The sequence below is a fragment of the Vicugna pacos genome, chromosome 1 (assembly GCF_048564905.1).
Source record: "Vicugna pacos chromosome 1, VicPac4, whole genome shotgun sequence".
In the NCBI taxonomy this organism is placed as follows: domain Eukaryota; kingdom Metazoa; phylum Chordata; class Mammalia; order Artiodactyla; family Camelidae; genus Vicugna; species Vicugna pacos.
The window spans coordinates 33732211-33758977 of record NC_132987.1 but is presented as its reverse complement, the minus strand read 5'-3'; the positions used below and the strand labels follow the sequence as shown (position 1 = coordinate 33758977).

Here is a 26767-nt window from a genome sequence, read left to right as displayed (position 1 = left end):
AGAATCACTGATCCTTTGTCTTTTTCCCCCACTCATCAATGTGACCCTTGAGGAAGACAGTCCACATTTTCCATCTTTCTGAATCACTACCTCTAGTACAGAGCCTTAGGTTCAATGATGCCAGAAATGATGACACAGAAGTCTTTGCACATCTTACATCAAACATCATCACATTATGACAGCATCATGCTTGGTTCTTACCAATACTACATTTCTTTGAATCATAAGATACTTTCAGCCTGAACTGTCCACAAAGATACATCCCAATTTCAGAGATGTGAGGAGGTGAAATACTGTAGTCTACAAAATACAGCATATTAATGTAAGTAACATGACTATAAAAACTTCATACTTAGTCATCAGACTAGAAAGACATTTAAAAAATTCAAATGTTGGAAAATAAACCAAAACGTTCTAAAATAATTCCTAAATGAAGAGAATACACACATGTTATCTTAAAATATTCTAATATTTTTCCTTTGAAACATTTAAGGAACTGTTTGTTCTGTATCTTGATTGTGGTAGCCAGAACACAAACCTATGCCTATTAAAATTCATAGAACTGTGAAATAAAGTCACAGAAATCATTTAAAAGTCTCCAATAAATATGGCCCATTCCTTAGTTCTCCCCTCCCCCAAGCCTGGACTGCACCTAATGGACCTCATCAGAACCCAGCAAGGACACTTACTTCTCTGACACACTCACTCCATCACATGAGTGGCGACTCTGAAATCAGAGATGGCCCAACTCCAGCCCCACCTCCCACCACCTCCACGTCCCTTCCAACCCCCAACCGAGGCTTCCTGCTGCTCTTACAAGCCCTGTTTCCCTTGCAGATTCTCTCATCCCAGCTCTCCCAGTCCGCAGCTGCTGGCTCAAACCCGGCCTCTCTCCTCTCCCTCTCATCCTTGTCCTACCTCACTCCAGTGATAGTTCAACCATCTCTAGTTCACAGTACCCAGTGAGTTCCGGGCTCTACTGGGGTAGGGAGGGGGGGAAGGATTTGCCTTTCGTCCCGATACTTTTATTTACCCAGGGCAGGAAGGGTGTGCTCTGAATGGTTAAAAAACTATCTGAACATGATTAAGACACAAAACCTGGAAATAATCAGATTTTCCTTCAGAAACAGAACAAGCCTCAATATCTGGGGAGGGGCAGAGGAAAGGGGCTGGTAGAAACCTCTCAAGAAGCCTGAAATTGTCACCAGCCCACACTTTCAGTTGTTTGAGAACAACCTGCTATTTCCTAGATATGTCCACACAAGCTTCGTTCCCTTGCCAGAGCGCCCAAAGAAATCCGAACGCAACCCTAAGAGGGCCCATCCGTCCAACCCATCAAGTGGATGCAAGGAATGGATATTTCTCTCAACAATGTTTTAGGTCATCCTTCAGTGAATATAGATCTAACATATGGTAATTAACCGTATTTAGGTGTTTCATAAATTAAGAATATGAGTGCAAGAAGGAACTCTAGTGATATTCCATTTTGCTAATCAGGAAATGGAAGCACAGAAAGCTACTACCCTACAAAAACAGGAGACAGTACGGAAGGTGATCCTCTTCAAAAAGACAAAACAAACTTCTACGAAGTAGACGCTAATCTCATATGGAATGCCTCACAGGTCTACTGATTTTCAATACACAATGGGTTTGCAGTCAAACCTATAGGGGAAAAATCAGTTCAGGGAGTAGAGTAAGTTAGGCAGGTAGCTGCTGAGAAGGGGGACAGATAAAGATCCACCAAGGAGAAAACATATTCAGCTGAGTGCATGACCATGTACAGGAACACTTTCACCTCAGAGGAGTAAGTGCTAATAAGTCTGTAATAAGTTTGGCTGTCTTTCCTGCCTGGATGATGTCAAAGATTTTTCAGTATTCCTTACAAAACACCAAAGTTTGCCCCATAGACATAGGGGCAGCAAATCTCTGCTTAGAGTCTAATCTCCAATCTCCCCTGGGGCACTCCAAGAACCTGCAAATGGCAGAAGCCAAGGGGCTAGGGCTGGGGCCGAGGCACTCCAGAAATCATGGACCGATTGCAGACAACGTGAAGCTATTCTTTGCTACCAGTGGGACCAAGATATAGGTGACTTTACCCCATTCTCTACTGGTTTGTCAACTATGGTTCTCCTCACATGCAATTTTTTTCCTGTCAATGCAAATTCTATTTCTCACTCAGGGTCTGTTAACTCCCATCTACATTCACAGAGTTCTCTGGAAAACATTACTTGTTACTCTCCCCCCTTTTGAACACTACCACTTTCTTCAAACAGTAGCATTCAAACGTCTATTGAATTTTATTCTTTGTGAACTTTTTAAAACTTTTATTATACAATAAGCATTTATTGTTGAAAAATTAGAAAATACAAATAAGCAAAAAAAAGTCATCACCCAGAGACAATTATGTACATATCCTTCAGACATGTTTATGTTTGTTTTTACAAAAACAACAGCATTCTGACTCTTCTACATAATAATGCCACCATTCCATGTCAACGTGCTCTCTAATGAAACCAATTAATGACTGCTCAGTATTTCACTTTTGATACAAGGTACCTAACAAATCTCCTTATAAACATGGGTGGTTTCCTGTCTTAGGCTGTGATAAACAATCTTGCAACGAAGACATTTTCTTAAAATATATTTATGTGTATATTTGTCTAATGGTTTCCTTAGAATAAATTATTAGAAATGGAAGTGCTAAGCCATAAGGCATACAGCCCACCATCATTATGCTTTCTAGGTATTTTTTATTAATATTGCCAGCCAACTTATCCTCCAAAAAGGTTATCCCAATTTCCTCTCCTTTTTATTTATGCACCATTCAAAAATTTTTTGGGAAGATAATACCCGAAAACTTCCCCAACTTGGGAAAGGAAATAGTCATCAAGTCCTGGAAGCACAGAGAGTACCACACAGAATCAGCCCAAAGAGGAATACACCAAGGCACATAGTCATCAAATTGACAGTAACTAAAGATAAGGAGAAAATATTAAAATTAGCAAAAGAAAAGCAATGAATAACATACAAGGGATCTCCCATAAGGTTATCAGCTGATTTTTCAGCAGAAACTCTATAGGCCAGAAGGGAGTGGCATGGTATTTTTAAAGTGATGCAAGGGGAAAATTTAAAACCAAGAATACTCTATCCAGCAAGGCTCTTACTCAGACTTACTTGAGAAATCAAAAGCTTCACAGATAAGCAAAAGCTAAAAGATTTCACCAAACCACCAAACCAGCTTTACAGTAAATGTTAAAGGACATTCTCTAGTCATCAAACCGTAAGAAAAGAAAACAAAAAGAAGAAAGAGAAAAAAAAGAGAGAGACTTACAAAAGATTGTTTTGGCTGTTTGGGGTCTTTTGTGGTTCCTTATAAATTTTGGAATTGTTTGTTCCAGTACTGTGAGGAATCTTGAGTATTTTGATGGGAGTTGGGTTGGATCTGTAGATTGCTTTGGGTAGTGTGGCCATTCTTCCAATCCAAGAGCACACGAAATCTTTCCATTTCTTAGTGTCATTTCGGTTTTCAGAGTATAGGTGACCTCCCTGGTTAAGTTTATTTCCAGGTGTTCTATTGTTTTTGATGTAATGGAAATGTCTCTGCCAGTTATAAAATTCTGGTTTTTGAAGTAAAAAAAAAGTGAATGAAGGGCCACAAATGGCGAAATATCCTTCTTTTTTATGGGAGAGCTGTATTACATTATATATATAAAATGTGTATATATATATATATATATATATATACGCTGCATCTTCATTATCTATTCAACTATTGACGTGCACTTAGGATGCTTCCATATCTTGGCAATTATAAATAATTCTGCTGTTAATAGCAGGGTGTATGTATCTTTTTGAATTAATTCTTATTTTGTGGTTGGCTTTATTCCTTTGATAACTATGTAAGTTTAAAAAGCTAAAGCTCTAAACGTTCTTAGAAACAATGAACAGTACATATATGTAAATTAAAAAATATATGTGCAGTAAAAAAAAAATCTATCAAGCCATGAAAGACATAGAAGAAACTTAAAAAAACATATTACTAAATGAAAGAAGCCAGTCTGAAAAGGCTACAAACTACGATTCCAACCAAATGACATTCTGGAAAAGGCACAGCTACAGAAACAATAAAAAGATCGTGGTTTCCAGAGGTCTGGGGAGAAGGAGGGAGGAATGAATAGATGGAGCACAAGGGATTTTTAGGGCAGTGAAATTATTCTGTATGATACTATAGTGGTGGCTACATGTCATTATGCATTTGTCAAAACCCACGGAATGTACAACATCAAAAGTGAACCCTAAAGTAAACTATGGACTTTGGTTGATAATAATGTGTCCATGTTGGTTCATCGATTGTACCAAATATGCCACACTGATGAGGGGTGTTGAGGGTAGGGGAGTATATATGTGTGGGTGGGGAGGGCTATGTGGGAACTCAGTATTTTCTGCTCAATTCTGCTGTAAACCTGAAACTGCTCTAAAACAATTAAGTCTATCAAAAAGAAAAAAAAAATTTTTATGCCTACTTTGTGCTAGGCACTATCAACACAGTCGTTATTAACATAACAGACAGCCCCTGCCCTCAGGGAGCTTATAAAGGAAGCAATAGATACCCCATCAAATTCTTCAGTAAAAGCTGAGGTAAGGTAAGAAGGAAAAGTGCAGGGTTGTTCAAAGACCACAGGAATTTTAGAAGAACCTGATATAGCCTGAAGGGTCTGCAAGAGTTTCCTCAGGAAGAAGGGTTCCGAGCTGGGGCTAAAGTTTTCTGTTGTAAATGCTGGGAAACCAGGTTGTAGAGAATCCTGGATAAAATATTCTTAGCAGAGGGAGCAGCATGGACAAAGCCCCTCAGAAGGGAAGGAACATGACCAATTTGAAGAAATGTAAACAGCTGGCGCACAGAGGCCTGGAGCTGAGGCCCAGGGGTAGTGGAACGAGTGAGGCAGTGTCCAGACCACGAAAGCAGCAGCAGACTTGTCCCAGCTGGGAAGGCCGATTTTCAATAGCCATGAGCCAGGACCATCACATGGCAGTCAAGGCCTAAGGAACTAACAACCGAGTAACAACACAATAAACCATAAATCAGAAAAATGGATGTAAATAAACTTACCCTGAATAAGGAATGCACTCTCAAGCTGGTCTAGAGCTTTAAAGCATACAATCTTATGCCATGTACTTCAAACAATAAAATCAGCTAAATACATTAAACAGTAGTTGTCTAAACTACATGCATGTCCACAGAAAGCAAAACACATAAAATATTCCTTGACTTTAATATGCAATATGACAAGACTAAGTCAACTAAAAAGTGTTTGTCAGAAATTTCATATCCGTATTTTATTTAATGCAAGAAACATAAATGTTACTTAAAGTCCTGCTCTGAAGAAAAAACTACTCCCATAATTCTTCAATGACTGTAACTAGGCAAATTTTCTTTATTCCAACTTAGATTTTCTTATAGAGATAATTTTCCACATAAATAAGAATTAAAATCAGTGTTTTAACATGTTTTTTAAAATCAAAAGTTGAAAGACATCCCGTATTCCTTTTGCAGCATTTTTATTTATCCTTGTAGATATGCAATTATCATAATTTACAGGACACTTTTTAGTAATTAATTGGACTATAAGAAAAACTGTACAGAAAGTTTGTACCACAAAATCACGCCCTCAAGGGGTCCAGGTCCTCAGTAACAGAGAGAAAAAGAAGGGTCACTGTCGGCAACCTCTCCTAAGTGGAGAGGTCAGAACTCCATCTGCCATTTGTGCAACTGAGACTTCATAAAAATATCTTTCAAGTATTCCCTATTACAACAGGGAGTGATTATTAAAATGCCATTGTTTATTCTATATAAAACGTTCCTTCTACCCACTCAAAAGCCTTTTTTTTCCCTTTAAGATAAATAAAAGGCATAGCCCTAAAGTACACTTTGTGAAAATTATCTCAATACAAGATCCAAAGATTTCCATCATTTACTGTCCTTACTCAAAATCACCTGCATGTTACCAGGTGCAATTGTCTAAACTTCATCATTGATTAGCCTATTCCAAAGCAGAATTCTTCAGCAATACAAGAGACACAGGCTAAAATTGGCCTCACAATTCTACTTTAAAATAGGTATATTCAAAATATAAATACAGTAAATCTTCAGATCATTATTCTTCCTAACATGTAAACTCTAAATTTAAAAAAAAAATGGAGGTTTTCAAACCAATGATGTGTGCAGCCCATTCTCATGTCACAGTCATTTAAACTTCTCATCTGCAAAACACAATACAATAAATTATCCAAAAAGGGAGGGGAAAAAACACAAAACCCCACCATTACAGAATGGAAACCATAACCACTATAAAACATGCAGTGCCAAATACTAAGTAACACATTTTGCTGGATAATCTTTTCACTCCTCTTCATTATAAAAGTAATACAGGATCGATGCAGAAAACTTGGAAAACACTGAAAAGCCAAGAAAAAAATAAACTCTTCTAACTCTGCCATTCAAATGGATTTGTTAGTATTTGGAGATTTCTCTTTCAGTATTTTTTCTATTATACAAAGGTAATGGATTTAAGAAACATACATGTCTGCATACATTTTCTTGAATAAAATTAGGATATTATATTTGCATTTTTATCTTTTGTTTACTTAACATACACAGCAGGTTGAATATCTCTGACTTTAATAATCCTTCTAAAACATGATTTTAACAAGTGATAGGGACATGTCATAATATGTTTCAGCATTTCCCTAGTGGGGACATATATGTTGTTTCAATTTTTTTGATACAATAAACAAGACACTCATAAAGATATCTAAAACTTGCAACACATCAGATTATTTTCTAAAGATGTATTTCTAGGAGAATTACTATGTTAAAGGGAATTTGAGATGGCCAAGAATCAGCCCCCTGAAAACACAGCCTTGTTCTACCTGATTTTAATCTATTCAAAATTCACAAAACTTAGTCATATGGTATATATTTACAAATAAATTTTTTAAATCATAAAAAATTCAACGTCTAAAAAGTTAGAAATAACAAGAAATAGAATCACTACTATGTTTTAGCACACAGTCACGGAAAAATTAATTTAACTTAAACCTCACACTTACATAAATGAGTCAGATTACACAGAATAGCATGTTAGTACCAGGAGAAGATAAGATTATCTCAACTAGTTAAGGAAAAGAAAATATGAGAAAGAATGGAAGGGTGAACCCAGCACAGGAAGTCAGGACAAAGATCTCTCCTCCAATAAAATACAAATAGTTCAGGTCTCTCTCTCTTTTCTCTCTGAAGACAATTTAACGCCTAATTTGTTCTTTACCCCCTTCATTTTAACCTTTGATATCCCTTTTAACATCTTCTAACACAAACAAGAATTTTGTTATAATAGTTCTAGAGGTAATCATTAGCTCTCAAAACTCAAGAAGAAGACTAATTTCTTCAAAGTCTAAACCCAGTCTCTTGAAATAAAATGCTAATGTTCTAAGATTTTCAAAATAAAGACAACTTTTCTCTCCTTTAATACTTACTCTGCATGAGAAAGTTTTATTTCTTCCCTTTGTTTTGCAGAATAATTTAGGTTCCCACCTAAAATACAAATAAGCACAGGATCTTTTCAATATAACTATCAAGAGTAAAATTCAAGCATGAGCACATACACACACGCCTTTAAGTAACATAAAAGGCTATGGAAGGTGAGAAATAGTTCATCTCCTAGAAACTTCCCAAGGGGGAAGAACTGTTTTTTAAGAATCCTTATATGATACAAATAATCACTCCTCAATTTTAGCTTTTTAAAAGAAAATATGGACCAAAGTATTGCTTGAGGTTTTGTTCATTGGGACCCTGCATCAGTATTCAATAGTAGTGAAAATTAGGAGACATTAAAGGAAATGACCTAAAATTATTTAAACAGCATCATTCTTTCAAGTGCACGACAATCCTTAGGAGGGAGACAGTTTAGAAAAATTAATAACGGTGATATCAAAATCTTATAAAGAGCAAAAAAAAAAAAAAGAAACACAAATGTATATAGTAGATATTAGCAAATGAAAAGATCTGCAACTTCTCATTCTATATCAAACACTTTAAACCTTAAAATGCAAATTACAGCTACGAATGTATTTACTTCTCACTTTTTTAAACTATAAGACAGTAACACAAGAAGGGCTTTAGGTTACTTTTTTAAAAGCCATACTTCTTTATGCTAGTATAAAAAGAGCATCTAAAACTTTATATTACAAAACTTAAACTGAACTGTCCAGGAAGAATATGACAACAATTTTAATAAATATGAACATAATGATGTTTCACAATGGAATGTGTTTCCATCACTATGAACAGAATGTTATTACATGAACTAAAGCACTGGCCTCACCAGAGGCCTGGGGACAGTCCAGGGACCCCACAAGATGTTAACCCCACTGTGGTTTAAGAAAGAAAATATCTGAACTTCTACTTACCTTGGGAACGATTCACCAAGTAGAGTAAGACCACAGATAAGAGTGACACTGGAAGTGAAAAAACATACGGCCCTAAAAACATGTACTTCTTCCCAATGATTCCTATGTCATCATAATTACAAAGAAAAGCTTAGAAAATCAAATCTTTACTAATTAGCATTTAAAAATAAAAACACTGTTCACATCATTTTCCAAAAAGTACTAAAAATAAGTTACACACCATTTTCTCCATGAGAAATATATTTTTAAAACCTGAGCCCAGGGATGGCAGGGACAGAAAAAGAGAAACTGAGACACCTGACCCTAGAAGAAGAGGCCAAGCCACCTCCTTCCTCTCTCTCTGGAACTGCTGGTCGTTCCCAGCACTTCTTCACAACTCCTGCCAGCCATTAGGCTGTTTAATTTCTACAGAGAGCCAAGTAGAAGTACTCCTTTGGGGGTTTTAAATCTGAAAACACCATGTTCATTTTATAAACTAATCAAACGTTAAAACGTGGTCATTAAGCTCCCAGAAACCCAGAACAAGTGAAGGTCTCAGAAAGTCAGGTACATGGCTTTTTACTGTAACAAGTGTGGCACAATGAATTTATTTTAAATTGATACATCAACAGAAATATTTTTAAATAGCATGGTGTTTTGTTTGAGAGCCAAATTTATATGGAACCACTGACTGAAATTAAACCACATGTTGCAGCATCAAAAATAGTTTTCAAAAACACTTTCATGACTTAGAATTCTGAACTCTTACATGGCCCACTACTTAAAAAGAAATAATATATTTTTAAAATCTGATGTGCTCATTTCTAAAACTGAGATTATAAAATGTATTCAGGCTATACATAAGCAATTATCTGCAAATACCACACTTGCCAAGTATAGTCTTTATTCCTATACATGAAAATGAAATCTGATAAAATTATCACTGAGATTGCTACTTTAAACAGAATTTATCAAAGGATAAAAGACATCTTGATATGTTTTGTGAAAATTTTTTTCAGATGAACACAACTGATGTGTAAGGTAAATACTATCAGTGGGAAAATGCTGACTTATTGTTGTAGATTTCAGCAGTTTCCTAATGCTTCCTATTTTTCACCAATGAATCATTACAGGTAAAAATTAAGCAACAGGACTAAGAACAAAAGGAGTTCAAAATTGCCTAATGAATAAACCACGAGCACTCACACCTAAACCATGTCAATGTCCACATAGTCACACCAGGGACATACTCAGGACCCTTCAAATGGCTCCACTTTAAGGGGAAAGTGTTTTTAAAAACCATAAATATTTTAAACAGAATATAAAGCAGATTCCATTGCTGTCTTTAAGGTTTGGAATCTCCTTGAAAAATACCTGTGAATCTTCAGAGAACTAAAAAGTCACTAGCTGGGAAACTGATGCACAGGCAAAAGAACAGGCAAATCTGAGTGATACAGCTTAGGGATTTGGTTTACAAAGTGGAAAAGAGAACTGTAACAACCAAAACCTCAAAGTATAAATGAGAACATTCCGCTACGTATTAAAAGAAACTGAATGTTGCCAGGTGGCGCACTTACAAGAAACACAGGCAATGAAGAAAACTTCCAAAAACAAATATCCCCGAGTATCCAGTATCATGCCAGCAATGATGGAAATGACTGCCAACCCAAGATTCTGAATGGACTGCATGCTACAATTTAAGAAATTAAAAGAAAAAACATACGTCAAATCTAAAGTCTTCACACACTGAGGAGCAATTTACTATAAACACTAGTATCTACAAACCACATACTATTAGTGTTAAGAGATGTTTTCGATCAGGAATGATGTGATTAGATTCACTTTCTTACCACATGATTGTTATCGCTCTAAACTTTATGCTCAGAAGTAAGGGAGTTAAGTGCAGTATGATCTCAACACCTTCCTGCTGAATGAAAGGGTTAAGTGAATACCAACCACAAACGTGGTTTCCAGTTTGGCCTTTTATGCCAGACTGTCACTCAACTTCTCACTGAGAAGCCCTGAGACAGATGGGCCATGGGATGGTCCTGTCAGCAATTACCTCTTATGGGTTAGTTTATCTCCAGCACTCTTGCTGGAGGCTCAGAGCATTTTTTTTGCCACAATAATAACATAAATAGGTTAATTGACTTTTCTAGTTATTTCCAGGTTCAGAGCTGTCCCAGAAGCCTGAAGATAATTAAGTTATTACAGCAGAGAGACATTATACGATCCACGGTGCAAACACTTACAAGCCATATGCAGTTCCCAGTTGATGTTCAGGAACTACAAATGCCACCATTGGCCACAGTGCACAGGCAAGCAACGAATAGGACAGTCCCAGGAGACACTATAGAAAGCAATATGGAAAAGGGTAAAAAAGCCTTATATTAACCAAAAGCTGATTTTCCTTTCATGCAGGTTAGCAAGAATGACATAACTAATATATGAATATTCATGTAAACTGTACTGCAAAATAATTAGACTAAAAATTCATATTCAATACAGAAAAGTCCTGGCCCTCTCTAACAGTGTCCCTTTAGTGACAAAATACACAACACTGTCTTAACCATTTTAAATTATATGTACATATAATTGGCTGGGCCTAGGGTGCACTCAAAGACCAAGCAAGAAAATAAAGCTAATTTGCAAAAAGTTACTACCAACATCTCAGGCGAGCTAATTTTCCAGTATTTATTAGGAATTAAAACAATTTAAGCAATCAAGATAATATCACGCCAGTAGTCCATTACCTGACCTCTGGGTCATCACCACCCAGATGGAGAGCTGAGTTCTCAGAGAACCAGCAACAACCACTGACTGCTTAACATCACTTAATGCTAACTTTTTCTTCAATTAAGGAAGATATCTTATCATTTAAGTTAAAGTAAGATCATTCACCCCTATCAGATTGGCAATGATTAACATAATGCCGATGTCCAACAATGGCAAGAATACTTTAAAACAACACATACACATATTCATATATTATTGGTAAAGCTATAAATGAGTAGAAAGTTATTGGAGGAGAGGTTTCACAGTATCCATCAAGACGCGAACTGTGCAAAGCCTCTGCTATAGCCTTGCTACTTCTAGAAATCCGTCCCACAGAATTCTCACCAAGTGAGAATATCTACGTCCAAGCCCCTTTATTAAAAGGTAAGAAATGCAGCACTTCAGCCTGTGGTCTTAAGAATGACATTCTGAAGAACAATAACAAAAACTTGATGAACTCATTATTACTTTCTGACCTACTAAGAGTCAAAGACAAAAGAATGCAAAATCAGATATTGGGCTGATAGATTTTTTTTTGCCACCTATGATAGAATGACTTCTTTTAATGAAGTACAGAAAAATATAAGGAACTAACAAGCATTCTGGCTTTTATACGACAATTTTATTTCAAATTCTATAACAACATTGAGAGTAGTTAAATAAGCCAAATGAAATCAAAAATACTTTATGCATTAATGATTCATATTTATATACTCTAAGAATAGTTATTCCATAAAAACTGAAATCAAGTCAATGTTTTCCCCACTGTCACAAGCACTGCTATCAGAAGAGCTGAGCGCGGCTCCTGACAGGTGCTATACAGAGTCCTCCCTGAAGCCCTGAGCCCCCAGGAGCCAGCAGTGACGTTACCATAGCAATCCAAGGGTTCCACAGCGTAAAGGCCAGCATCATGTGGGAAGCAAGGGTGGTCACCACTGCACACAGAACCCAGATGATGTTCTTTCCTGTTTTATCCACCAGGAGCCCAAATACTGGGGACATGGGAGCTGATATTACATACACAATACTGCCCAGAAAATATAAAAGATATTTAATAAAATATATCACAGCAACAAAAAATCCAAAAAGTCCCTAAAACCATTAGGTAAAGCAAACCCCAGCTCATTTCATTTAATATTCTTCTAAAATGGTCATCAGTAAGCAGAAATACAGAGATATAAACAGTGGTCCAAAACTTACTTGGTTTTCCATTAATGCAAAGATTGCCATTCAGAATCAAGACCCAAGACAGACTTGGTTTCACACTGAGGATGTTAGCTCACACACGTCCTTTCTGTCTCGTATAACACTGGGTTATAAACAAAAATCCACACAAGCACACAAGATGCAATTAGAGAATTAACGAAGTACCTGTTAATAGCACTCGCCGCCTGGGAGGAAAATCCAAATTTCTCTGTGAAGAAAACTCTAAAATAAAAAGGCGGGGGGCGGGGACACGAACACGTTACAGAGCACTACCCTGTTTTTAAAAAGTAAAGTCAAAATAAAACTGAGTAAAAATAACTCTAGGTTTAAGTCAACTTTCCCTTTCTTATACTGTTTCCCCATCTTACTTGATAGTCATCCTCAGGCCACAGGCTAAAGCTTTAGTATTTATATGAATACTTCACTAACTAAATAAAATATACTGATGTCTACTTTCTTCCTCTTTTACATGTACGGCAAAGAATGACACACAAAATTTTCAGAAAACCACATGTAGTATGACAAGCAATTAAGACGGCTTATTTTACTTAAAAGCAATACTAGATAGGTTCTTCACTAAATAACATACAGGGTTCTTGTCTCAAACTGAAAAATAACAGCCTGAACTGAAAGGTTATAATTACAAAGACACAGCCCCAAAAACACACTCATACACTGCTCTGTTTAAGTAGTTGCCAATGGAAAAGGAGAGAGAGGGAGAAGATAAAGCAAAGAAGAATTTGGTGTGGACCCTGAAGCTGAGCCTGGCAGAAGAGCAGGTGTACAAACAGAAACAGGCTCTGTCACTATGAGCCAATGCACTGTTTCCATTCTCAGTAAGAGGCTTCCTAACAAACAAAAATAAAGAGGAAATAAAAAAGAATACGAATCCAGAACTAAGTGTTAAAATGAATCAAAAACTGCTTTTAAAGTATTTCTTCAAAAAAATTAATAATAAGTATTAAACCAGTACTAAACCTTATGCTAAGAAAACCAGTGGTATCCCAGGATGTAAAACAATTCCTATGAAAATATAAACTACAACCAGGGATGCAAGATTGAAGCTTAAAAACACTACATTTACGTGATTGAATTCTCATGATCATTTAGCCAACAAAAATGGAACGCTAGAGAACACTCACTTCCCGAGTCCAATGAAAGGGAACACAGCAACATAATAGCAGACACAGATGATGAAGATGAGCCACAGGGGCAAGGAGAAGTCCTTCACATCAGTTAACTTAATAACTTCACCTTAGAGAAGAAAGGGAGGAGCCGTCAGCGTAGTTCTGTGTATTTAAGTCAAGACTAATTTTCTTTTACCATGTGATTAACCTTCGCAATTCAGTTAAAAAAAAAAAAACTTTTCTCAGTAAATCACTAAAATGTAGTTTCTGAGGTCACTTAAAAAGACAACAGAAAAAACAAAATCTAAGATTAGTATCTACCTTTTTGCTCTCTTCCAGGAACATTCATCATTTTGCAAATATACAATCAAGAACGTAAGCTCTGCCAAACCACTTAAGGGGGAAAAAGAATGAATCCAAAAATTTAGACAAGTGGAAATAGATTTGGAAATAAAAGTGTAAAAAAAAAAAGTGTATTCAGTCTCACTGGGTTTACAACACTACATCAGGAACTTACCTCATTGTAAAACTATCTCAAAAATGCCGTATTTCCCAAAAGCGTCACTTTTCTTGCATGTAGACTAACCTGTTTTTCCTTGTTCTTTATGAAGGATTCTTTCTGCTCTCTGATCCAAGTAAGCAAGGGCCAAGGCACAGACTAGTGAAAGAATACATGTTATACCTCCTATAATAAAAAAAGAGAGAGAGAGATTCTTAAAAGACAACCAAACTGAAGGATCCTAAAAGGCAGCACATTATGTTAACAGCAGAAAACCCAGCAACTGAAAGGGATGGCACCTAGACACACACGTGAAAAGCCTGCAATCACTGCATCAAGACAGAAGGAAAGGACGCACACACGGGAGGCACTCAAACAGCGGTGGCTATACCATATTATCTCCCAGCTGGAGGATGCAGACCAGGGGGAAAGACTAAAATTAAAGCTAGTCTAGCCTTGTCATCAGAATATAGACTGAAGAAAGCTGATGACCAGCTAGCAATTTAGTCCTAATTTCTTAATCCAGTTTAAGCACCAATCATTGATGGATGCCAGGGGAACAAAACTATAAAAGCAAAGTCTTGATTCTGTGATCACCTCATCTTCCTTGTTTTTTTCTTCTTTCAAATTGTTTGTTTTTTAATTGAAGTATAGTCAATTTACAAGGCTGTATTAATTTCTGGTGTATTCATCTTTCCTTTGGATTCCTTCCTGAAGTCTAACCCTTGCTTCTACCCTGTGGAGGCCAAAGGACCCAGCCTCCCACAGCACAGCTCACTCAGGTCTGCTTTCCTTCGAGTATTCAGCATTACTCACTAATGCTGACCTTATATCATTAAAGTGAATCAGGATAAGGAGTGAATAAAGTTTACACTTCTCAAGAATTTTAATAAAAAGCTTAGTAAAATAAATGAATCTTTAACTGGTAACCCAATACTACATAAAAATTGTGACATAACAGTCAGTAGACATGGGTTCTACTTCTGACACTAACAAGCTGATTGACCTTGGACAAGGAACTTAACCTCTCTGGGCTTCAATTTTCCCATCTGTAAAATTAGAGGCTTTGACCTGATGGTACAGATCTTTTCTGGCTCTAAAATTCTTTAAGATTCTCAATTCTCCATTGTGGAGAATTAGAAGGAATACAGAAGAGCACTGGAGAGCAAGAAAGAGGTTTCAGGTGGCAGAGGACATGAGAGGGAGGTAAGAAAGGAGGAGTCTCTAGATACAACCTGCCCATCTAATAAAAGACAGCACAGAACCTCAGCCCACCACCCCACAGGCCTCTCCAGGGCTGTGCAAGCAGCTCTCCACACACCATGGGGCTCAGTTAGACAAATGCCCTGCTCAGCAAAGCAGCATGGGTGCTGAATCCAGAGGGCCTCGTACGCGTCTCAGTGACCCACCCAGCAACCAGCACAGAACTCAGGGCCAGAAGGGACCTATACCATTTTAGTCAAACACCCACAATTTTACAGAAATGAAAACTGAGACACAGAGGTTAACTTCCTTGTCCAAGGTGACAGAACTAGTCAGCGACAGGACGAGAACCCAGACTCCGGCTGCCAACTTGGTGGATTTCCCACCACAACCCATCACCTCTGACTTCTATAAATCTAAGCTCCACAGGCGCACTAACTGAATTTGATCGAAAAGAAACGATTCTCCTTCTCCTACAGACTATTAACTAGCACTTTACATGTATGAACTCCCTGTTTTCATTCTCACACACACTCTCCCAACTGCCCATCAAAACAACACTGAAGCAGACATGGCAGGACAAGATCCTCATTTTAGGAAAGTGGAAATAAAAATACAAATGGGGTAAATGATGTCACTATGTCTAATTAGGTCCAAGAACTAGTGAACCGTGCAGGTAAAACTATAACCAAGTGGTCTGACTCCAATCCCAGTGTTCTTTCCTCTCTGCCTCAATAGTCCGTGTGACAAGCTTTCAGGAGAGACAAAGGTGAGAAGTCAGGACTCACTAACCGATCATAAGTGTGACCCCAAGGGTTGTGTGACCAGCAGAACCCAACGAAGCTTCAACCTTAGAATACAGCCATCCCATGAGGTTCATGTTTACTGTACTTCCCTGAAAGAAAAGGGGGGGGGGAGCAACAAAATTTTCATTTATATCTCTGTCTTGCTCAAAAAAACAGGATGGGATATAGCTTAGAGAAATAAGTATAATAGGGTTCATATTAAACAACAGATAAATTTTTTAAAAACACTACAAGGAAAAAACTAACAAACTAAGATAAGGCCACAGATAAGATTACTACACAAAAAGGCCAATTTATAGAAAATATTAGTTTTCAATACAGCACAGTACATCTAGAACTTCTTAACAGACAAAACAAAAATGAAACAGGAGGTATAAAATTCACAGAGTACCCAAGACAAAAATAAACCTTAGCTCAGAAAAGGCACAACTTTTCCTGGTATTGACATCAGAAAAAAAAAATCATCCTCTGTCCTTAAGACAGTAATAGTTATGGTACATAATATCCTCATTCATTTAGTCATTCACTTAGCAGTTATGGAACCCTGATTCCATGCTCGTCATTAATCTAGTTACTGGGAATATAGTAAGAACAAGACAGAAAAACTTGCAGCTCTCATTGAGAGCTATCCCTTTTCAGTGGGTAGAACAGGTTAAATATGTAGTATTCCAAATAGCCATACGAACTTTTAAAAAAGTAAGGTAAAAAAAAAAGTATGGAAGGAGAATACAAAAGGGGTGGAGACCTTTCTGGGCATGTGACTTTGGATTAAAACCTTGGAGGAAGCTGGCTTTGAGGCTAGCCGGTGGGAAGCACAACGTCGAGGCAGGAGGAACAGCTGGTGCACCGGCCCCAAGAGGGAGTGTGCTCAACGCACGGAGGCCAGAGACTAGACCAGTGCAAATGAAGAAGGGAGAGATGAGATGAGGTCCCCAGAGAGGAGAGGTGAGGAGGGCTACTGGTGATAATAAGGACCTTTGGCTTTTATTCTGTGTGAGATGGGAAGCCACTGGGGTTTTGAGTAGGGAAGTGGCGTAATCCCTTATGTTTTAACAGTCTTGCTCGGGGTGTTACATTTAAAACAGACCATAGGTGGGGATGAAGCAGAAGCAAGGACATCAGTTAGGGGCCACTGCAATCACGCAGAACAGAGATGACAGCCTTAGACTGGGGGCACTGGCAGTGGGCGTGGTGAGAAGTGGTCGGAATATGGATATATTCTGATCATAAAGCTAACAGGATTTGCTAATGGAAAATACATGGAGTGTGTATGTGTATGCTGGGGACGGGGGAGAAGCAGTTCAAGGTGACATCAAAGTTTTTGCCTGAGCAACCAGAAAAAAAGAGTTGCCTGTAACTGAGGATGAGAAAACTTCAGCATGAGCTGGTGTAGGGGTAGCAGGTAGAACACCAAGAGCTGGGTTTCGGCTGTGTTGAGTTTGATACGCCAACTAGATATCCAGATGGAAACATCAAGAAGGAAGCTGCACATACAAGGGTGGAATTCAAGGGAAAGACCTGGGTGATATAATTTCAGGAGCAGAAACATGCTATTCATCTTCACATTTCAAAACTAGGTAAGATGAGAGGTGTCCAATGACCAAGCCTACATTTATAGGTTGAGAAGACTGAGATGGAACCAGCAAAAGAGGTAGAAGGAGCCAACAGAAAGGCAAGAGGAAAACTGAGACTGCAGTGACCTGGAATTCAGGAGAAGAAATCAAGGAACGGGGAGTGTCAATTGTGCTAAATGTTACTGACAGGTCAGACCCTGAAGACTGCTGAAGGTGTCCTCAACCATATGCTCACCATATGAGCAAACCTCACATGGTTATTTCTCACTGTTAGCCAATGGCTTTATTCAAATAAGCAAGAAGGTATACATGGAGACCTAATGGAAATATTTCTTCAATATCATTGAAAATACAAGCCCCGTCAAGACATATTGTGTTAATGATCCTTTAATTCAAAAATGCCTAGCATGACCTGACGTAGCAAGTACTCAATAAGCATTTGTCAAAATAAGGAGTTTAAAAGTAACAAAGTACAAAGGAAAATCAAAAGGGTGCTGGACTTCCAACCCCCAGCTAAGAATAAGAAAAGTGAGAAGTCCGCTGCCTGAAGGGGTAATGGTAACAGTTCAAGCGTCTAAAATCAGACAAACTCACAGCTCAGCTAACAAAAAATTCCCGGAGAGGTAAAGCCCGAACCTCTCTAATCATTTGAATTTGCAAAGGGACAAGAGAAGCACAAAAAGACTGAAATTCCATCCACCCCGGCAGCTCTGTAATGGGAGTATTTTGGCCTCACGGGTCTCATGAGGACCCTAAATTCATCAATCAGATCAAAGCCAAGCTGCCCTGGCTGACTGAGAGGTGGCTGCCTGAGGTGTGGCTCACTCCACCTCCTCCTCAGGTCTCCCCACCACTCCCATTACCCTCACTCTGCATCCTAGAAGCCCCTGAGATTCCTTCCTAGAAACGTAGGGTGCCTCAGAACACAGATGAATGGCTTATAACTAATTTGTGACCACACAGAGAAACCCCTGAAGATCACTAGTAACCACAATGGCATCACTGAGAATGAGCCATCTCCTTCCTTCAGAAGTCATCAGACAACAAGATCCACAAAATGCCACAGATATATCTCTGCTTGCACAAAATATATAACAAAGTACCCAGAATGTCCTTGTGGGTAAAATTCATAAAATTTAGAAAACCACACTAGCTATCAAAGAATTTCAAATTAAAATAATATTTAGATGTTTTCTACAAAATTGATAAAATGACTTTTTTTAAAGTAAAAATCATCTATACTCTCAAAGCTATAATTAATAGTATCCTCTCATAGCCCACAGATGGGGATATAAATATTTCTGAGAGGACAGGGTGGAAATAGGTCCCAACAGTCCTAAGAAACCCTAACAAACTCTGACTCAGTAATAATTCCACTCCTAGTAACTTAGCCTCAGGAAACAATCAGAGACGTAGACGAGTTTTAAGAGTATCACATAATAGCGCTATTTATGGTAGCGGAAAATTAGAAAGAACCTACATGTACAAAAATATAGAAATGTTAAATATACAATATATATGCGTGTTATATATTTCATATGATGAAATAGCACATTAAAAACTTTTTGTACTGGGTTTCTTCCCTAAGACTATGTTACAAGCATTCTCATGCCATTTACATAGTCTTTGAAACCTTGATTTTTCAATAGCAAGGATTTTTTTTAAAAAAACCTCTACTCATAGGAGTGCATGAGGAAAAAATCTAACAGGATTTGGGACTGCCAAAACACCTTATAGGCTGCATTAACAACAGCATAATGCTGTGCCCCTGGGTACTCTCTCTCAGACCAAACCTGAAACACCATGATCATTTCCAGGCTCCAAACACTGAGAGGAATACTGGCCACCTGCAGTGAAGTCCAGAGAGGTGTGAGCTGAAACCCATGCCACATGGCTTAGACAACCACAGGAAACGAGCATGTCTAAGACCTTTGGAGCTGCCTTGGTAAGCAAAGTGCTGGTGCACAGCAGAGGAAACATTCCCTAGAGGGCAGAAGTCGGAGCAGTCAGTAAAAGCTACTCATGCAGGCAGATTTCATGTCTATGTGACGTTGAGTTTCACAAACTTAATTGTAGTAGATGAGCTGTCCCATTACTCGACAAGCTTCTAATCACCAGAAATGTGCGAGCAGACTGGATGACCAGATGTAAAGACTTCCATAGCAGGAATGCCAAAAATGGGTACAGAAACTAGAGACAAAACCTTTATGATCCTTCCCAATACTCAGATTCTTTAACTAATGAATGCTCAATTAGGGATTTTAGACTGTTTCCTAAGTGAAATAAGGGTAGAAATGCCTTAACTAAAGTAAGTGCTATACTATGGTCTAGAAAAATATATTAAAAATCAGCACCTAAGTTATACACAAATAGACTTCATCTTGTAATCTTTAACAGGTAACTAAAAGATTCAATCTTTTGCTTCCTATTTGGCTTCATTACATTTGTCATACTTACAATTCTAGCCATGCTAAGTTGGAGTCCAAACACAAGGTTTAATTCTTTGCCTTTAAACCAACTCACAGCATATGTATTCTGGGCAACTGCTAAGGACTCCCCACCAATCCTAGAATGAGGAAAAAAATTCACAGCTTTTAAAGAAATACCACAGTTAGCAATACAGCAGGTTTAAAATTTTGACACCCTTCCTATCAAAAGGTGGGGTCTATGTCCCCTCCCCTGAATCTAGGTGAGACTGTGACTGCTTTGAACAGTAAAAAACACAGCAGCATTGTGTGATCCCAAGGCTGGGTCATACAGGATGACATCTGCCTTTTCATTCAAACATTTGCATTTAGAGCCTTGAGCCCCCTTGTAAGAAGTCCAACTACCCTGAGTTCACCACACTATGAGAAAGCCAAAACACATGGAGAGGCCAGGCTTAGGCGCTCCAGCCAGCAATGCCAGCCTCAAAGCCACCCCAGCCTAGGCTCCAGACATCAGGTGCACAGACACACTGTCCATGCTGCACCCTGTCCAAATTCCCAACCCACAAAGTCCACAATGTAACAGTTGCCTTACACTGCTAAGTGTGGGTGATTTAATATGCTACAGTGATAACCATGACTGGCAATAAAAGGAGTTTGGGCTACCACATGACCATCTATGCTATATAAAACATTCATGTGGGGAGAGTGGGCCACACTTTGTGAAAACACAAAAATCAGCACTTTTCAGGCCAACATCTTCCATATTCAACATTCTCCTATTTCCTGGGTTTTAATTTCCCTTCTTTAAGTTCTACATATTGACCTTCAGTCAGGAGGCTCCTCTCCTCTGTATCCTAACACTGAGCCCTCCTCATCACACTGTCCCAGTCCAGAAATGGTTCCCCTCTCTTCTGCTAATCCAAATCCTACACTGATGTCAGGGCCCACTTCATCCATGATTTCAGACTGTCTCTGAATCCCTTTCTTATCTTATACACATTTTTTTTCCTTCTCTCTCACTTAGAGCCCTTTTAGGGGTATGTCACATATGTCTACATGTCCCGGCTACCTGTGAAAAGCTTAAATATTATGTTATCTGCATCCCTCCAGGCAGGAAGCCCAAGGCTGAACTCAGAATGAGCTTACTGAACAGACACTGAAATTCATGAAGGGCAATCGGTCTTTTGGTAATTTGCTCATCCAAGCCTCTTCAACACAGTTCAAAAAGACCTATACATTACCACTAAGAAACAGCAAAATGGCCATCAATCACCCACCTGGAAACTGATGGTCTATACTTTTCTAAATGAGGTTTAAATCATAGTCTTCAATACAGCAGAAAAGCAAAACACCTGAAAAACTATTTCTGGAGAACTAGTTAATATTCAAACCCTACACAGAGTTAACTATGACCACTGAAGATCGCTGCTTACTTTAAAGGAAAATTAAGAAAACTGTTAAACAGTCTTATATATATAGCTAGATTTCAAGGATTTAAATTCTCCAGAAGACACAATAATATATTTTTTTTTAACTTTGGTAAATTGATAGATGAGCACTAAAACAGTAATACAGTAGGGATAAACAAAAATTATCCAGAACTTACCCAAACACAAATCTTCCAACTTCCATCAACCAAAAAGCATTAAATATTCCACCCAGAGCAAAAACAACCTACGATATAGGATATAATATAGAAACAATGAAAAGTAAATTCAAGAAACTCAAAAGAAATAAATAACTCAGGTTAAACACAACTTCTACAATGGTTTCAATATTCCTTCTTAGTAAATCTGTGAAAATTAAATATTAATGTTCATCTGCCTCAAGGCTTAAAATGGACTATGCATTATGCTACATGGGGACTGCTGAACCCTGCTTAATTAGATTAGGCATTCATTAAACGTATCTTTGTTGGTGGAATTGGATAAGAATTCAAGAGTCACTGTCACAATGAATCAATGAATGCTTTGGCTTCTCTTACCTGTCCAACGCAAACAAAGCAGCTAAAAATAATGGTGCCCCATCTGTTAAAGAGAGAATGAATTAAGTGTTATGTCACCAAGTCCTTCAGTAATAATTTACTTTGGGTTTCTTTGACCCTTCTGCATTCCCTCCAAAGAAAGAAAAATGAGGTGCTGGCTGGCCTCTGAATTTAGCAGCTTTCGTAGGCTGAATGCCAATCTACAGAAGTCTTGACTTCTAAGGGGATTCCAGAGGCTTCAGTGATGGCATATGTTTTTTTAAGCCATTATCACCTCTTAAACAAAACTTATTAAATCATCTTTAAGAAGTTCCCGGGGTTCCCATTTAAAAATGGACATTCTTTATAAAATTTTTATTGAGTTTAGGATTGATTCTGAGGAATTTCAGATTAATTTTAAGTGGTTATAATTCTTGAAAACTAGAAACTATTTTAAAAGGTTATTTATCATTCATGCTGATAAAATTACAACTCGGCCTACTCTAACATTCTATGCTTTACCTCATTAATGTTTGCCCAGAGGAATAATGTGGCAGTATTAGGAGAGTCCTTAAAGATCACAGGAGTAAACCATCCTTCTGAACTCAAATCCCTCCAAAGATCCTTGTGAAATGGTCATACCACAGTCTACTGGAAAATTTACTGTGGTCCCAAGGCAATTCATGACCCCCCGGTCACTCTGATCAAGCGAAGTCTTCAGCATACTAAGAGGAATCTGTCTCCCTGACGTTCAAGCTAATTCTACTCCTATACACCAAGCAAAATAAATTTAAGTCCTCCTTTACACATTCTTTAAAATATTTAAAAGTTAATCCCCAAGTTTAAACACATAGTTTCTTCTTTTCCACCAGACGTGGCTGGAAAACCCATGATCATTTTGCTCTCTGCCTTCTGAAAATATTCCAAGTCTACATGCCTCCTAAAGTCTCCACTAACAACACACACACACAGTCAATCATTAGGACGGAAACTGACAAAGCTTGTAATGTTATGCCTTCCTCAGCATCTAATAGGAGTGGCCACAAAAAGTTCGTTGCCTAAAGAAAGGTAAAAGAGAAGATCTCACTGAGGCTGGGAGAGGCAAATACAACATATGTGCCAAATACTGTGCAACCATCTTTTTCAATCCTTACAACTACCTTGCAAGGCAGAAATTATTATCCATATTTTACCAATGAGGAGACGGAAGCTCAGGAAACTGGGAACAGCTCAGAATAGCTATGAAGTTGAGTAAGTGGCACCAATGGGATTCAGACCCTGACTGGCTGGTTCCAAGTGAGGGCACAATTTATCTTTTGATAACCAAGTTACCATATTCCATGAATAGCATTTACCGTAACTGAAATACCAAACAAGTTTCAAAAACCAATTCCAGAGATATAAAAATCACACACACAAAAAAACTAACACAGATTATCATAGTCAATACACAAATTTATTCAGTTCTTTCTAGAAATACTTCATCTAGTTGTGTTTTCTTAATAATCACATTCTGCCCATAAGTGAGATTTTTGTCCAAGCTTACCGTATTCCAAATACTCGGTCTATCAAAAAGCCACCAAAGAAACACAAAACGACATTAGGCCAAGAATACCAGGCATACAGCAGCATGAATTTCGTGGTATTCACCTGCATATCCTACATGGAAAGAAAAAAAAAAAACTTTCTTTTCCCAAACAGTTAAGTTTAATAACTAACAAATCAAAACATTCTTTCTGGTAGGTCATGCATCTTCTTAATTACCTGCAGTCACTAACTGCTTTGAGATTCTCCCAACAGCCATGGCCCTTGCCCCAGAAAAATGGTCACACCTAGGAACTTCTTGAGTCTGCAGCCATTTCAGAGGCTTCAAGGAGTTCAGTTCTCCCACTACAGGGACCACCTCTGACTACCTCTGCCTGTATCTTCAATATTTTTATTTCCCGTGTACTACCTGCATTGGGGCTCCCCCTACACAGAAAAGGATTATCTTAGCCTATCTCTTCCCTCCCCCCACTAATTCCTACCTTCTTTCCCTTTCATTCTAGAATGTGAAGGGCCAATCTATGTATTTCTCCCTGTCCAAAGTATAAAACAAAAAAAAACCAACAACAACAAAACCTTACAAAGGAAAAAAATTATCTAAATATACAAGAAACTGTAACTATCAAACATTTTTATAAAGCTAAACTAAACATACTGACTGACATGGAAAATTCTCTAGAATCCATACACATATTTAAAAAATGGGTATTGCCATCCTACCAAATCATTTGTCACTCAGATGATTACATAATGGGACAGAGAAATGCAAACAAAAATCTGCTAATACTTTTTGGCAATACTGTGGAAATTTTGGCAATACTTTTTTCCAATACTGTGGAAATAGCAATTGTTTATTGAAGGTGTGAAACAATATCAAGTCACAAGTGCTATAAATGAATTATTCGTAGCCACTCATTCCAACTCAAGGATACTCCTTGCTGCACAAGGTTTGGTGACAACAGATGTTAAAATGGATTCTCTGGATGTTTCAGACTAGGCAACAGTACATCTGCTCCCCAGAGCCAATGAAAGAAACAAAGGTGGAAAATCAACTTACCCGTTTAACCTGAGTCTGAAGGGCAGCAGGATTATCATAGCAAAAATAGCTGCCTAGAAAAAGGAAAAACAAATATTTTTAAGCAATAATACTTCCCATATAAAAGTTTCAAGTTGCAATTACTACTCAAATGGTGATTTTAAATGCTTATACTAGGGGCTTGAGGACTGACACTGCTAAATCTTTTTGGGGCCACGTCTTTGTCCAGCAATATTTTCTAAGTTGCAGCTAAATAACCCACAGAGAATATGTCAAGTTATTTACAAATTATTAGTGTGCACACACAGCAAATACTGGGAACCTGGATTAAGAAGTTAATCAACAACTAATTCTTCTTTCACTTTACTTTCATGTTTCATATGTCTGTTGTTTTATTAGCAACTTCATGAAATAGCTATATTTTCCTTAAAGCTACCAAAACACACACACACTAAAAATTTCAAAGACATCCTTAGCAGTTTCCTAGTAATGTTACCTAAAGTCACCACTTACCTTGAGAGCAGAGGAATGGAGTTTAACTAGCCTGACTAAACCTGTTTTTGAAACAAGAATTCTATTTCTACAAACAGAATACCCAAGGTAAAATAATTTAGCAAATGCAGTGCCAAGAATGAAGAAAAATAAGAATTTTAAATGACTGAATTAAAACACAGTAATAATGTCTTTTGGAGGGTAACAGAGAAATGGGAAGAGGGTGGACAGTCCTGCACTCAGATTTATTTTTTCAGTAATAAAATTGACAGATTTTTTGATAGGCCACAAGATAATGCTGCCTCCATTTCTCCACGAACTCTGTCAACAAGTTTCAAGTTGCAATTAAATTTGAAGCCACCAGTTCAAAAGAAAGAAAATTGTCATTAGAACGGTATGAACCTGGCTTCTAAAATCCATTCAGGTAACCATAATTTACTAAGAATAATCTGCTTAAGTAGGGGCAATTTTAAGGGTTTTGTATTGTTCTTGTTCTTTGTTCCTAAACTCAGAAATGTATGATTCCTGACTTAATCTCTGTAAGGGATACCAATGTCAGGCTTTAAAGCTAATGAATGGGCACCATCTTCCCACAAAGGGAGGAGAGGGAACAGAGAGTTGCAAAGAAACTAAAGCCCAAAGCATCCTCCATGCGTTCTTATACATCCCAGCAGAAGCATGAAGTTATCCACCATCATGTTCCTAAACCTGTTGATTACACCGATTCCAACAAAACCCATAAAAACACATTATTACTTCCATATCAAACTGATACTGACATTCGAATGTTGCTTAATAAAGGAGTTGCTGGAACAGAGGCTGATAGTTTAAAAATTATCTCAAGAAACTGCTTTCAGGGTCACCGGATTTCACAACTTAAACCAAACACCGTCAAGTCCCCACAAGTCCAAACCAGTACTATTGCTTCACATCCACACCGGCAGAGCGTAAGAGCATGAGAACATGCCTACTCACGGAAGCGATCAACGAGACACACATTCATTTTTCCAAAGAGAGTGAGAAACATACAAAAGACTGCCCATTAATGATTCAATCAAAACTTTACAGTGAGGGTTAGAGGGTGGGAGGGAGACGGAGGGCAGTTAAATCTTTCTGAGAATCAAGTGTCATGAGAGAAACCTTGACGATCTAGGGATTCCTTCCTGTCTGTGGCCCCAGGAAGCAAGTTGCTAGCCTCTGGGACTTCTCGGAGAGCAAAGTGGGACATAACTCTCCCAGCTCAATCCCCTGACCCCCCACCCTCGGGACACCAACAGCTAGCAACGTCCACAGGCTATGATGGGGCCGCAAAGGGAAAAAGAAGGTAAGCCCAGAAGCTGCGCTGAGGCCGCGTGGGAAAGTTGGGAATTCCGAGATGATCAGCTCCACCCCACCAGGCTGGCCGGCTCACCAAAGCCAAGGAAGCACATCAGCAACAGCACCAAAAGCCGGTGCGCCAGGCGACTGGGGTCGCAGAGGGCCGGCAGCGCCCCGGGGGCCGCGGGAGTGGCGGGGTCACCTCCGTCCCCCTCGTCAGGGCCGCCGGGCAGCAGCGCCCTCGCTTCCTCATCCTCCTCCTCCATTGGACCGGCGGAAGATCCAGAGCAGAGCCCGGCGCAAACTGCACTCACATGACCGCGGTCGCTCACGTGACGCCGCGGCGGGCC

General features: G+C 38.4%; 2 protein-coding genes across 5 annotated transcripts in view; one reads left to right on the top strand and one right to left on the bottom strand.

Annotated features, from left to right (window-relative positions):
• Positions 1 to 238: 238 nt before the first annotated feature.
• RARRES1 (retinoic acid receptor responder 1) overlaps positions 239 to 26767 on the top strand; it is a 115880-nt gene continuing 89351 nt past the window's right edge. The window contains exons 1-2 of one of the 3 annotated variants that reach the window (XM_072960001.1): positions 239 to 322; positions 838 to 962. The gene's annotated coding sequence lies outside the window, so the exon portion shown is untranslated. Of the gene's footprint in view, positions 323 to 837; positions 963 to 19477; positions 19581 to 26767 lie in introns of those variants that run through there. The other 2 variants (XM_072960009.1, XM_072959997.1) reach the window with 2 other exon arrangements.
• Positions 5481 to 26752, bottom strand: MFSD1 (major facilitator superfamily domain containing 1). Of its 2 annotated transcripts, XM_031679420.2 has the most exons (16): positions 26512 to 26752; positions 24630 to 24682; positions 23574 to 23686; positions 22049 to 22091; positions 21671 to 21738; positions 20093 to 20201; positions 16048 to 16150; positions 14140 to 14238; positions 13569 to 13680; positions 12592 to 12648; positions 12091 to 12247; positions 10698 to 10795; positions 10023 to 10135; positions 8467 to 8514; positions 7534 to 7591; positions 5481 to 6261 (listed from the first exon to the last, which is right to left on the bottom strand). In XM_031679420.2, exons 1-16 carry the CDS (start codon positions 26681 to 26683, stop codon positions 6258 to 6260), a joined length of 1407 nt encoding a protein of 468 aa, XP_031535280.1. In that variant the 5' UTR covers positions 26684 to 26752; the 3' UTR covers positions 5481 to 6257. The 2 variants fall into 2 exon arrangements, with proteins under 2 accessions (XP_031535280.1, XP_015091970.1); XM_015236484.3 differs by lacking the exon at positions 5481 to 6261 and having other exon boundaries at positions 7530 to 7591.

Excerpts from the sequence above, each read along its gene's own strand:
- MFSD1 (XM_031679420.2), bottom strand. The coding sequence starts at position 26,683 with ATGGAGGAGGAGGATGAGGAAGCGAGGGCGCTGCTGCCCGGCGGCCCT. Across the intron at positions 24,683-26,511 it reads GATGTGCTTCCTTGGCTTTG|GCAGCTATTTTTGCTATGAT; the intron begins GTGAGCCGGCCA and ends TCCTTTTTCTAG. Across the intron at positions 10,136-10,697 it reads CTGGGAACTGCATATGGCTT|CATGCAGTCCATTCAGAATC; the intron begins GTAAGTGTTTGC and ends CTTAAATTGTAG.